The sequence below is a fragment of the Elephantulus edwardii genome, unplaced genomic scaffold (assembly GCF_000299155.1).
Source record: "Elephantulus edwardii isolate Elephantulus edwardi_28Jun2011 unplaced genomic scaffold, EleEdw1.0 scaffold00094, whole genome shotgun sequence".
Classification (NCBI taxonomy): Eukaryota; Metazoa; Chordata; class Mammalia; order Macroscelidea; family Macroscelididae; genus Elephantulus; species Elephantulus edwardii.
Genome location: NW_006399844.1, coordinates 6197834 through 6211212, shown reverse-complemented (window position 1 = coordinate 6211212; position 13379 = coordinate 6197834). Strand labels below are relative to the sequence as shown.

Below are 13379 nucleotides of genomic sequence, written 5' to 3'. Positions count from 1 at the left end.
AATTAAAAAAAAAAGAAAAAATAATCTCTTCTTCACAATGTGGTTAAAACAAGATTATGTTCTTTACTCCTTTGGGCTTAACTCTGGTTTCATCCATTTTCTCAGCATGGAAATACTAGGGCGCTGCTAAACTCTAAATTATTGCTTCTACAGAACCAGATACAGTTAAGTAGCAGGACGGGTGTGAAGACAGTTTATTTTTAGGATTTGTATATCTAAAGCTTTGCATTATTCAAGGGATTAGATAATAGCAACATTTTAAAATTCTATTAGACCTCAATGTTAAATATGCTGACTCACTTCTTAAAAGTGATGAATTTGAGACATGCTGTACCCACCCAAATTCCAGCAGAATATTTCCTGTATGTGGATCCCAGATATATACACGCGTATCATAAGATGCAGTAGCCAGTAATGCTCCATCAGGAGAAAAGTCACAAGCTACAACATCATGGTGATGTCCTTCTAGTTTCCGAATCATGGTATATTTGTCCATATCCCAAAGTAAAACCTGCAATAAAAAGATAATGTTATAGCTTCACTCAAGCACACAGAGAATAATACATTTTAAACTAAACTTGCTAAATTTAATTGATATTAAATTAAACATCATAAATTATGAGTAATTAAAAGAAAATGCTCAGTGTCATAGATTAAAATTCACTTTTAAGTTAATTAAAGTGGACATGCAAATATTATTTCAAAAGTTCTGTTAAATGTTAAAAGAATAAAGCCTAAACACAAAATAAAGGCAATGCAATTTAACCAGTTGTACTGGAATCCATTTATTCCCCAAAAACTAATTAAAACATATAAAAATAAATAAGGTTAAGTACTACAAACCCCCATTTTCTCCTTTTTTCCAGAAACTACCAAATTTTTTAAAAATATACAGACAGAAAATATAAGGTTAACAAATTGTTACTCCATTGGCATCTCCCTTTGAGATAATCACTTGTTTACAATAGGCTGGGATCACCAACGTGAGCCTAGGAAGAGAAACAGATACTGCAAGCAAAAAGAATTTTCACAGCCAAATGAAATTTTTTTGGTAAATAACAAGGATGTTAAACCACATTACTAAATGAAATTGCTATTTTATGAAAATATTTCTTGAATCAAGATTTACCAATCTTATTTTTCCCAAACTACTTCAGTACAAGTTTACATACAGTTTTAGATTCTTAAAGCTCAGTAGTTAAGACTGTGCAGAATAGCTCTACAGAGAAGTTTATATTTGTGTTATACTAAATGTGAGGTTGGAGGCTTCTAACACAATTTCTCCTCCTCTTAGAATAAAGCAATCTTTTATGCTACCTTTTTTATCTGCACAGATACTATATATACTTCTAAAGGAAATAAGCATAAATTTTAAACTGGATCAAAGATTTAGATATCTCTAGTATCTCAGTAATTAAAAAAAAATAACACAGAGAAACCATTTGAAAGACAATTGCTTTACATTAAATTGGTTTCACTTGTCAGACTCCCAATTCCGCAAACCTGGAAGATAAATTTACTCAGGAGTCAGTGAGTTTCACTGTGGGGAAATTATTTTAAAAAAGAAAAAAAAAAGAAAAAAAAAAAAAGAAAGAAAGCAGAAGTGGACATCGACCAGCACCTGTGTACGTACAGTACACCTTGCAGCCGAATGCAAGGTTACTTCATCCTATGGTAAAGGTCGCCCCCAGCCCGGTAGCCGGAGATGCCACTCTTTCTGCCCAGCTAACACCATTGTGCGCCTGTGTGCGAGTGGTGCCAGCATAACCTCAATCACACCAATATTGCTGCCACCACCTGTGACAGGGAAAGCAAGAAGCATATGGAAAACACACAGCCTAAAATAGCAATGTCAATATCTAGCTTTGTTCTTCCCACAATCTTTAAAGAACTAGGCTACATATTTTGTTCTAAATTTTCAACATTTGCAACTACCTTGTAAGCATACTTTTCAGCTAATTAAAAATGCATTTCACAATAGTCTCCCATCCCCCATTAACTAAAAATGTATTGTGATCAATGTATGTATTTGGACATTAGCCATTTTCATAAATTCCCAAAGCTAGCTTTAAAGATCTCTTTACACCAACTGGCAGACAACTAGGAGCTTATCAATAGACAAAATCATCTTTAAGAGTCATTCAATTAAGCTATCTGTAAGTATACTATGACAACTTCAAATTTCATCTATTATTCATTATAGGATACTTATGAGTGCTACTATTATTTCGTTTCTAAGTTACTCTTATTTTTCAGTTAAATGTCCAGGATCAAGTAGGACTCAAAACTTTAAATACAGCAAACTGGACAAAGAAATAAAACAGAGAAAATAATTAGCAAGAACTTATCTTAACATTTTAATTAATCTTTTCTATAGCATAAACTTCCTGTTATCTTAAAAAAAACACAACAACAAAAAGACAGACCCTCATTAAAGTATTATCTCTAAAAGCAATCCAACTTCTCACTTCACAATCAGTTACTATATTAATGTCCTTCATGCACATTCTTCCATTATGAAATAAAACATTTAATATACTCATGACACCGAGCAGACTTAATAGGATACTTAGATTGAAAATATGATTGTGCACACATTATTATAATCCAAGCAACAGTAAATGTACAAGAACTTTGATACATACTGCTTTACTGGCTCCAACCGAACACAGCATAGAAGAGTCAGGAGAGAATGCACAGTTGTAAACCCAGTTCTGATGTCCCCTCAATACTTTCATCATGTTTCCTGAACAAAACCAAAAAAAAAAAAAAAAAAAAAAAATTAATCCTAGAGTAGATTTCAATGAGAAGTATTAAAAAAATGGCAAGATATCATTCAATCAGACTTCTACAGCTTATATGGTCTATCTGGCACAGGTTCCCGGTCTATTAGAATACATCTGTACCTATTTATTTAGAGTCTATGGCTACTTTTGCACTACAAAGGCAGAGCTAAATATACAAAGACCACACAGTCCACAAACTAAAACATGTACACCCATTCAGCCCAATCTTACCAGTCAATAAAAAGAAATGGGAAAACATAGGGTTAGACTTGTTAAGTATCTCATACTCTTACTCCAATGCCCGAGTGCATTAGCTATCTTTCTCATTGGTTCAAGTCAGAACTGACTCATAGCTGACCCTTCACTGTGTTTCTGAGGCAGTAAACTGCACAGGAGACTGCATCTTTCTCCTGTGGAATCAATCGCTGGTAGCACCAAACCAGAAAGGTTTAGAAGCACCAAACCACCAGAAAGGCATGGCGCCTTCACATCAGTAGCACCAATGGGCTCTCCCACCAGAGAGCTCCCTGTGCATTACCCATAGCTGTTGTTAGGTGCCCTCACAACGACTCACAGCAACCCAATGAACAACAGATATAAACCTTGCTCTATCTTACACCATCCTGATACGCTCATGAGCCCATTGTGTCAATTCATATTGTTTAAAATTGTCTTCTCTTTCTCTGACCTTCCACCTTTCCCAGCATGGTGTCTGCAGCCACAGTATACATTTAAGAGAGAGAGAGAGAGAGAGATTGTGTGTGTGTATCCCAATTTCTCTAAATCTTGTAGAATCCTACTACATTCAATTTAAGCTCCATTACCTTAAGTAAACACTAGGTTAGGAATGTTAGAGCATCAACTGACCTCTTTTAGAGATAAAACTTTAGTTTTAAAGTATAAAATATTAGGGTAACCCTCAAACCTTTGCAAGTATCACAAATACCTTCCTACTGTCTTTGCTTCCCAGAATATTTATAGTGTCTTTTACTTTTCTTAGCATTACAACCTTTTTAAATTGTGGTATGTACATTCTGTTTTAATCTACTTCTGATGGCACTCTATTATCTTTTTATATTCTCAGTCTTCCTTAAATTTTATAAGCAAATGGAAGAAGTTAATACGAAGAAACTCTGGTGTAGCAGGCTAAAAGTGCTGCACTACTAATAATAAACTGTGTCTCTGGCAATTTGAATCTACCAGATGCTGTGAGGCAGAGAAGACAATCTCCTGTTCAGATTTACAACCTCAATAACTCAGTCACATAATGATAAATACTGCATTAAGACAACTACTGTGAAAAAAGGAGAATAACTGGGCAAGATATATAGAAATTTTGAAAAGGCAAAAGAGAAAGGAGGGCAGAAAAAAAAGGGGGGAACCAGTGGGATAGCAGAAATGGGAGGGTGATGGAATGGAAAGCGATCAATGGAGATTTGAATGCAAACCTTAAAAAAAAAAAGGCTTCTAACCTCAGAAACCTGATGGTCACTGTGAGTCAGAACTGACTCAACAGAAGTTAAGATAAATTAAAGATCAATTTTTGTAAAATGCTAAAACAGACCCAAATTTTGTTCTCAAATAGTTGACAAAGATCGACCCGTGTGGTTAATTTCTAAATAATATCAGATTGCTTAGAATAACTGCTAATTCCTACTCTGGGTCACATTTATGTTTTGGTTTGATCTGTATTTGGAAAAGGACCAAATGATTAAGTAGAGAAAATAACTTTGCTCATGTTCCACAAATCAGTATTTCAAATGACCCTCAGACTTCTTAAAAGCACTACCAAAGAACTAATCCTTTTTGATAGCCTAAGAAAAGAACATACCATCATCTTTTAGGTCCCAAACTCTCAAAGTTTTGTCTCTTGAAGCAGACACCAGGATCAAGCTCCCATCTGGAGCAAAAGTTAAATCTCTGACTACTTCGGTATGATCTACCAAATTAAGGAGGAGTTTTCCTAAATGCAACAGGAAAGGAAAAAAAAAAAGTCAATAGTTTACTTTTTAAGAATGGATCACTCATCACTAAAAAAAGAAAATACACAGAAATTGTTTGGTACACTCTTTAGCTTACAAACTATTAAATATTTGTTTAGATTCACTAGTTACATTGTTTTAAAATGGATTCTTCCAGTACAGCAAATACAAAAGTTATTAGAAATATTTAGAGAAATGCTGAAATGTAAACCAACTCCTGAGTCTTTTCTGAATCTTTGTATAGTGCAACTTTAAAACAAAGTATTTTGTATTGCTACTTATTCAAATTCCCAAAAGATACACATTATTCCACAACCTAAATCTCTTAACAACCTCAGTAACAAAGTGTACCTGAGCAGTCAAATACATTTTTGCTTTCAGGAAATTATCTATGTACTTTTATTTGCATTTGCTGACTCATCATCCCTACTGTTAATACACACTTGCTGCATTTCTGATGTATACATTTTAATTCTCAATTACTTCTTTTTTTTAGCACATACAATAATGTCAGAAACTACTTTAAGCATGAGAAATACTTTGGGAGGAGAGAAAGAAGGAAACGCTCATGTATTTTAGGTGACCGAGTACAAAACAAAATTAGTTTCTCATCCAACAATTCCTACAAATCATTCCATAACAATTTACAGGACTGGTTGCTAACTCAGCAATGTGTTAGCATTCTCTCCTTTTCTGTCCAATTTTCATACCCTTCCCTGACATCTTATTTTTGTTTCTGGACAACAGTAGTTTTTTGGTCTTACAGCTGACTGTTCTAAGGATTCCATTCCTTCAAATTTTACTTTACAGACCAATCTAGTTTTGTCTGTAAGATGACCACTGAGAGTGACTTCATGTTAAATGTTTCTTAGGGTGAGAGTCTCAGGGATTCCTCCAGTCTCTCTTTTTTAATAAATCTGAATTTTAGTCTACAATTTCTCTCCCATTCTAATCAGGGCCTTTTGTTTTCTTGGTCAGAAATGATGGTATTGAGGTCCTATCTTGGTTTTCTGGTCTTAAGCTAGAGGAAGTCTAATAGCTTCCCTGGCTTTTCTCTTTCATTTCAGGTGAAAAAGATCAATAATTGTACCTTAGATGGCCACTCACAGGCTTTTAAGATGACACACTCCTCACTAAAATAGAATGTAGAATATTTATGAATTTTTTTGTGATGGACCTAGAATTCCCCAAAGACTACGGTGTTCAATCTTCAAGCCTAGTATCTCACTCCATTCCACAAAGGGTTTAGATATTCCTAAGTTTCCTTAACTATGCCTCCTACATGATCTATTATATATACAAACATAGAACTATCTTGTTGAGGGATTTCTTTCTCTGACATCCTTCCTTTTCCAGTATGGTATCTTTTTCCAAAGACTGGTCACTCTTGAAATATGCCCAAAGTATGTGAGACAAAGTTAAGTAGCACTCTGGTTGCACTTTCTCCAAGACAGACTTTTGCTGTTTTTGGCAGTCCACAGATATTTAATACTCTCTCCCAACACCACAATTCAAAAGTACCAATTCTTGTGCCATCCTTATTCTTAACAAAATTTTCAGAAGCATAGGGAGCAACTGAAAATACCATGGTTTGGATCAGGCACATCTTAGTCTTTAAAACAGACACTTGTGATCTTTAGCACTTGGAGAGTGATAAAAATGTAAGGAGCTTTACAATTATGTTTCTACAAATGCCTACAATTATGCATATACATGCATGAGCATGTATCCCCATACTCCCTCGTATCGATACAGCATACATCTTGATTGTTATTGTGTTTAGCTGTCCAGAGATTTAATTAAGCTTTAGATCAAACACCACCACAACTTTCCAAATGTTAGATAAATGTTGAAATTAGGTTGCTTAGAAAATTCCTAAGCTATCAAATCACTGAAAATGTAAGCATATACCTTGCTATTTAAGCGAGAAAATGATTAATGATTAAGGGATGTTTAACTAAGTATTCCCTAAATATCCCCTTCTTGCTGTAATATTGTTTTAAGTGATCAAGTAGTATGAATAATAAAGGTATTTAAAACTATGAGTTGAACAAATGCTACATAGGCCAATTTAAAAGACACAGAATATCAATTCTTATTTTAAGTATGTTAAATAACTCAAATTATATATTCCTCTGTGAGCAGTGCTTAAAATCATAAAATAATCAAATCTGCTTTTAAAACTATGTCTGAGAAGAATCCATACCTGTATATACATCCCATATTTTGATTTGACCACTGTTTAAACCAGTGGCAAGGAGTAGCTGGTCTTGTCCAAATTTGAATCGATGCCATTCTATGTTTACACAGCGACTCTGTTTTTCTGGAACTGAAGACCCAAATGCCAGGCTCCAAACTATATCTCCACAGTCTATAATATGTTCACGAGGCTTGTTTTTCTGGCCACCATCACTATTTTGTCTTGACAATTTTAAACTGCTCGAATTGGTGACATTCTTGGTGCCATGTAAGAGACTGGGGGCAGAAGAAGATAGAAATTGAGCTATTATTTATTCTTGACTCCTACAGATATATAAGCAATTTTTATCATTATTTTTTTATTTGCTGGTTTCAACCTCACTCTTGAATACACTAAAACAGAGTAAAAAATCCAATAGATGAGAAGCTAAAAAGTTGCTATTTGGGTTATTAATATAAGGTAAAAAAAAAGCAATTTATAACTTAATCAATTCTCAGTTTCCCCAAGTATTTGACAAAAATCCCATACTTTATATAACAAATTATTTATGAATGTAAGTTTCAGGTTTACTAAATACCTATATATAGTAAAAAATGGTAAATGCCACAAACATACAAAATATAAAAGTGTCTTACAAGTTCTTATGGCACTGAGACCACGGAACAAGTTTCACTGTTCGATATCCTTGGGACCAAGCAAAGTAGGAACCATCTGGAGCAAAAGCAACAGTCCAATTTTCACGACCAAATTTCTTGTCAAAAGGAGCTGCTGGAGCTAAAAGTTCACCTATAGTACGTGATCTCACTGAAAGGAAAAATAATAATTATTAAAGAAAATACAGAGATCAACAATGAATGATATTACAGCCGTATTTGGGACTCATTCAATTGAGTGTCTCCTTTTTTAATGTATACAGAGCTCTGTTTATTTATGCTTTTAAGAAGATGTGCAGCAATCCTGAAGGCCCGCTGTTTGAGTCCACCAGCTGCTCCACTGGAGAAGGATCTTCCATGCGATTAACTGCTTCTGCAAACCCACACTACTGGAGGGTCGGCTATGGGTGGGTTGGTTCTGACTCGACAGCACACAACAAGGCAAGCAGAAGGTATGAAGAATCCTGACTGATAATGATCTCCTCAAGCTTTGGTAAAAGTAGTACTTTTAAGATGAAGTCAGATTTTGCACTTCATTATGTTTCATCAAATTACTAACCATTAAGAGACTAAAATTACTTTTTAGGGAGTTCTGGTGGCTAAGGAGATGCACTTCAAACCAGAAGGCATGCTGGTCAAATCCACCAGCTGCCCCTCGGGAGAAAGATGAGCAGTCTCCTCTATTACTTCTGAAAACTCGCTGGAGGGTCAGCTACAGTTTCAACTCATGGCACACAACAACGTTCATCAGTGCTTTAAAATATACTGTAATTATGATTCTTAAATAGTAATCCTTAGGTAACTAAGAGGTTACAACTGGTCTAAAAAAAAGAAAGGTAATTTTTTTTGGTTCTTAAGGGCAAATAATAAACAATTTCACACATTTTTAATTTAAGATTACATAAATTTAGTATTCATAACAAAAACTGACATCAGAATACATGGGAATTTTATTTCCACATTTAACAAGAAGCATGATTAATAAGCTCCTACTATACATGTGCCATAAAAAGTCAGCTAGAAGTCCCTCCATTTTAGAAAAGGAATCTTATATAATTTTGGCCTCTACTTTTTTTTTTATACATACTATAAAAGTATATGCGATCCTACCAAATATATTTATCTGGACAGATTGCCACTATCTGTTTAATATCTAGTATAGCACCTAGCATGACCAAAACCCAGTAAACTTTTTTATTGAATGAATACAAACACATAAGCCCAACATTCTTTAGGCTTCTAAATACATTGCTCGCTCAATTCTTCCTAACATTAACAAGTGAGCTATAGAGTCTGGAACCCATTTGACACTGAAAAAATTTTCCTTTTAATGACACAAAATTTTCCTCCCCATCGCTCTACCTATTCACCACAGTACTGACTTTAAAGTAATTCTCAGTATGATATTCCATCCTCAGATTTTCAATTATTCCTTTGGTTGTATACACATATATAGTTTAAAGTCCATTCACCATTTTCACCTCTATCACACTGTTGAGTAAACTGAGTCAATGGTCCTAGGACTGTGGCACTCAGACCTACACACAGTAACTCACATTTGGTTTAATTAAAGCAGTGTAGTCCTAAACATTTGTATTAGTAATTTTACTGCATGCTCCAAAGGGAGAAACATGGACAGCCTTCCTCCATTCCCGACTGCAATTTTACAGCCTTGGAAACCCAATGGAGGGTTGCTACAAAACAGAACAGAGAGCAGTGAGTTTGATTCTTCACACTTAAAAAAAAAAAAAAAATTTCATATGGAATAGATTCTTTTAAGTCTGTATTTTTTAACAATTTTTTTAAATTGTGATTTTAATGAACTTTCACAGAAAAGTTAGATTTTCATTCATTCATTGTTGCATTGTACCCCTTCTCCCTCAGTTCTCTTTTCTTTTTTAAAATATTTGTTCATTGTTGCAGTTACCTCCCTAACCCTCCTTTAAGTCTGTATTTTAAGGTAATCTAATATTTTTTACTTTGGCTATAAGAACAAAACCCCACTTATTTAGAAATTCACCTGGAAAACAGCAGTTACAGTGTCACATTTTTTTTTTAAAAAAAGCCTTGATGGTTTTTCTTTGCCTATAACCAGGCATACTAATGATTTCTAGACGCAAAGTCAATTGAAACCCTGAACGGTGCACAATATTGAAAACCTAGTACTAAGTGTTTTAAAGAAGGAAAAAGGACAAATATTTATTGTTACTATTTAAATTTATAATGTATTCATCCACATTCTATATATATAGTCTTCACTACATACAAAGGGTGCCTGTCATGAGAAAATCTGCCATAAAATATAATCTTACATTGGAACCTTTACAGAAGTAACATATCATCTGAGTCACTACAAAGTTAAGTTCTAGCCCCTTGGTTACATTCCTCCCTACATTTTCATAACCAGAAAGGGAGGTTCTGTGACTGTACCATGTGAAAAAAAGCAACGGCTCAAAGCAATGATCCCTTGTCACAGAGGTCTTCACTCAGTAATGGATCTTGTCTCGGTATGTACCTGAGAAACCAAACAGCTACCACCAACACTCAAAGTCTCTACTGATGAATACAGTGCACAGCATCCAAAAAGATACTTTTCAAAAAAAGCAACCAATGTTGGATTAAAAAAAAAAGTTCAGCAAAGGCCAAAGCTCTTTTAGTTAAGTGGCCCTAAGCAGTAACATTTTACTGCATACATACCATACCCACGTAGCAATGCTGAGATCTAAATATAGGGGGGATCCCCCCCTCAACACAAGGCTACTTTGTGAATGGCTCTTCCTTACTAAGCTACATTAAATAGAACTCTATTCATTCCTTACAGAAGAGGAATGGAAATGTTTTTTAAATGACTCATCAAGCTAGAGTAAAAAAACAGATAAATGAAAGATCCCTTATCTGTAATATCACTGTATGAGATAGGGGAGCAGAGAGGGGAGGATCTATCTGAGCAGGAAATAACTTGTGCATTTTATGATCCTTGACATAACTACTGGCCACAAAGTAGTTTTAAGTCTCCTCTTAAGCAGCCATTCCATTTTTTACCCCTGAGAGAACACACATCCAGCAATTTTCGATCTGACTATTCAGCCCCACTCCGGATGAAGGGCGTCTTGACTACTTCTGCTTCTCCCCTTCGAAGGCCTCCTTCCACCATAGTAGTAAAAGCATTTCTCCCGCTCAAGCTGAGAGGGGGATGCAGCAAACATGGCTCACTGGCCACATCACGTTTTTTCACGAGAACGTACGATTCACTGCATCCTCTTCCCCACCCCCACGCCCTCTTTAGAGCTGATCCAGTTCTTTTCTCTCCGTTCGCCCTTCAACCCGAGTGTTCCGCGAGGCAGCTGGCCTCGATCTTGACCCGCACGGCCCTCCCCGAGGTCGGGACGACAGCTTGCCTTCGGCCGCCCCACCTAACCTCCCCGAGCTCCTCCCACAAGAGCACCAAGATAACCGAGTCTCCTCCTCCGCGAACCCCATTACAGTTTTCAAATCGGAGGCTGCTGGCACCTCCTCCGTCCCATTTCTCATCCCTCCGTGTGCGGGGCCCCTGCACGGGAAGAACTCCCCGCGAAGCCCCAGTCGCGGCGCCAAGAGGTTCACATGATGCAGCGCTTGCGGGGACCTCAGAGATGAGGCTCCGGGGCGGAGCGCGCGCCCGGCCGCCCAGGACCCGGGAGCCGAGGCTGCGCCGGGCCCCGGACTCGCTCCCACCCAGCGCCCGGGAGACGCGCCGTCAGCAGTGAGCCCGGTCCCCTCCGTTCAAAAGCTTGGCCTCGCTCACCCCGCCTTCCCTCATCAGCCTCCTCCGGGGCATCCCTTCCACTCGGACGCCCCCGCGAGCCCCCGCGCCCGCCCGCAATGCGGAAACCTCGCCCCACTCCTCACCGATCTCTTTCTCGTTGACCCTCGGAGGAAAGCTGGCCATCTATGGGGCACCGTCTGATTCCGGGAACACAATGCAGACGCAGCGACAGAGAAGGGGACGACGAGCGCTGAGGGGCGTGACGCGAGCTCCGTCCCTCCCGATCCCGGGGACAGAGGGGAGGGGAGAGGGCGGTCACTAAGGGTTTCGGCCGACTGCCCCGGGGAAGCTCTGAAAGGCCTCGAACCACTCTACTGAGGTAAACACAGACAATACACCCAGGTCCCTGCTTCACATCCAAGGACCAAGACCACTACCCAAGAGTAGCTGCCCGCAAGCGAGACACTGGAAACAAAATGGCGGGAGGCGCTGCGCGGTTGATATCAGGGCCGTGTGGGCGGGGCCACGTGATGTTGATCTGAGGCCCCGCCTCCTTACGCACGGGACGTGACGGGCTTGCCGGCGCCTCGGGAGAGCCCGGGCGTTGTCCGAGGGGCCCGACGGGGGAGAGTGCGAGCAGGGGGAGGGGGAGGCGGAGCCGTAACCCCAATCCAGATAAACCAGACTACCGAGTAGGAGCCAAATCCTCGTGCATTGACCCTGATTTCGTTTTCCCGAGCCCCGATGAGATGAGGAGCCTTTGAAAAGGGTAAAGGATACACTCATTGGCAAATAAATACTCTGTTGTTTATAATTAGTTACAATAAAGACTTAAAACGATTAAAAATATATTCTCTCTTCGTTCTTGGAACCAGAACCAACTCAGCTGACCCTCCATTGGGTTCCTGAGGGTCTAAATCTCCCAGGAGGAGATTGCCCATCTTTATTCCGACTGGTGGGCTTGATCCTACAGAAAGGGATGGTCTTTGTGTTAGAATTGCAGCTCCCTAAGGGCGCCAGCAGTGAGCCATTAAAAAAAAAAAAAATTAGCTTGCCCCAAAACTGAAGTTCAACTGTTAAACGTAAACAACAATGAAAAAAACTTTAGATTTTGGCTTGTTTGGCTAGCTCCCTCATGCTGGAGAACTGGGTGTTGCATTGATTAGAATTCATGTCTTCACCACGTGCTGGAGTTAGCTGGTTTCAGGGAGGATGGAGGTGACCAGGTCTGGGGAACTTGGGCAAGATGGTGGGCTCTGCCTGGCCTGAGTTTGTCTTGTGTACTCCCTGCAGCCGTTAGAGTTAGGGCCTGGGACCACGATGTGTTCTGACCATTCACTAAGGTAGATCACACCGGATCAGGTCAAAAAAAGACCCTTGGTCCACTTGACATCCGTGTGGCATCTCCCAGAAAATTAAACTGGTTCCTGTTTACAGAACATAGTTGAATGGTTCCTTCCATGGACTGAAAACCTCATTCCAGGGGACTTCTAAAGCTGGGGATTCTAAATGTGACCATGGCAAAGAAGTTGGGTAGTCAAGTAGATCTCATGAAAACATGACATTTGTGCATTTTCTCCCGCCCCCTCCTGACCCTTTTGTTAGGGAGTTCTGACAACGACAAAGTTAAGAACCTGCACTATAACAGCAAAGGAATGCAGTTCAAATCCTGCAGCTGCTTCTCAAGAAAAGGGCTGGGCAATCTCCTCCCTTATGATTAACTGCAATCCTTCTGCAAAGCAGCTGACCTGGAGCTGCATGCCTTTGAGATTGCAGCACAGCTTCTTGCCACTAGGCCACCAGAGCGCCCTCCATAAACATTAGCCTAGGAAATCCCCTGAGGCATTTCTGGTTCTTTATCATCATGACCTGAGGGCACACAAAGGTGCCTGTTTACCTGTATCTTAACATTACAAATGAAAAGAAAATATCTATACTTGAGTGTCTACCTCTGCTATTTTTAAATGCAATTGTTTAATTTCACTTTTATTTTTTTTCCCTGCTCTCCAACAG

The 13379-nt window shown here is 38.6% G+C and overlaps 1 protein-coding gene across 2 annotated transcripts in view; it reads right to left on the bottom strand.

The window, feature by feature from the left end:
- Positions 1-11833, bottom strand: part of WSB1 (WD repeat and SOCS box containing 1) — a 17673-nt gene extending 5840 nt beyond the window's left edge. Inside the window, exons 1-6 of one of the 2 annotated variants that reach the window (XM_006890941.1) lie at positions 11510-11781; positions 7604-7772; positions 6975-7243; positions 4618-4749; positions 2646-2746; positions 339-511 (exon numbers count right to left, since the gene is read on the bottom strand). In XM_006890941.1, the coding sequence (XP_006891003.1) occupies positions 339-511; positions 2646-2746; positions 4618-4749; positions 6975-7243; positions 7604-7772; positions 11510-11549 (884 nt within the window). In that variant the 5' untranslated portion in view covers positions 11550-11781. Of the gene's footprint in view, positions 1-338; positions 512-1539; positions 1798-2645; positions 2747-4617; positions 4750-6974; positions 7244-7603; positions 7773-11509 lie in introns of those variants that run through there. The other variant, XM_006890942.1, reaches the window with a different exon arrangement.
- Positions 11834-13379: the final 1546 nt, after the last annotated feature.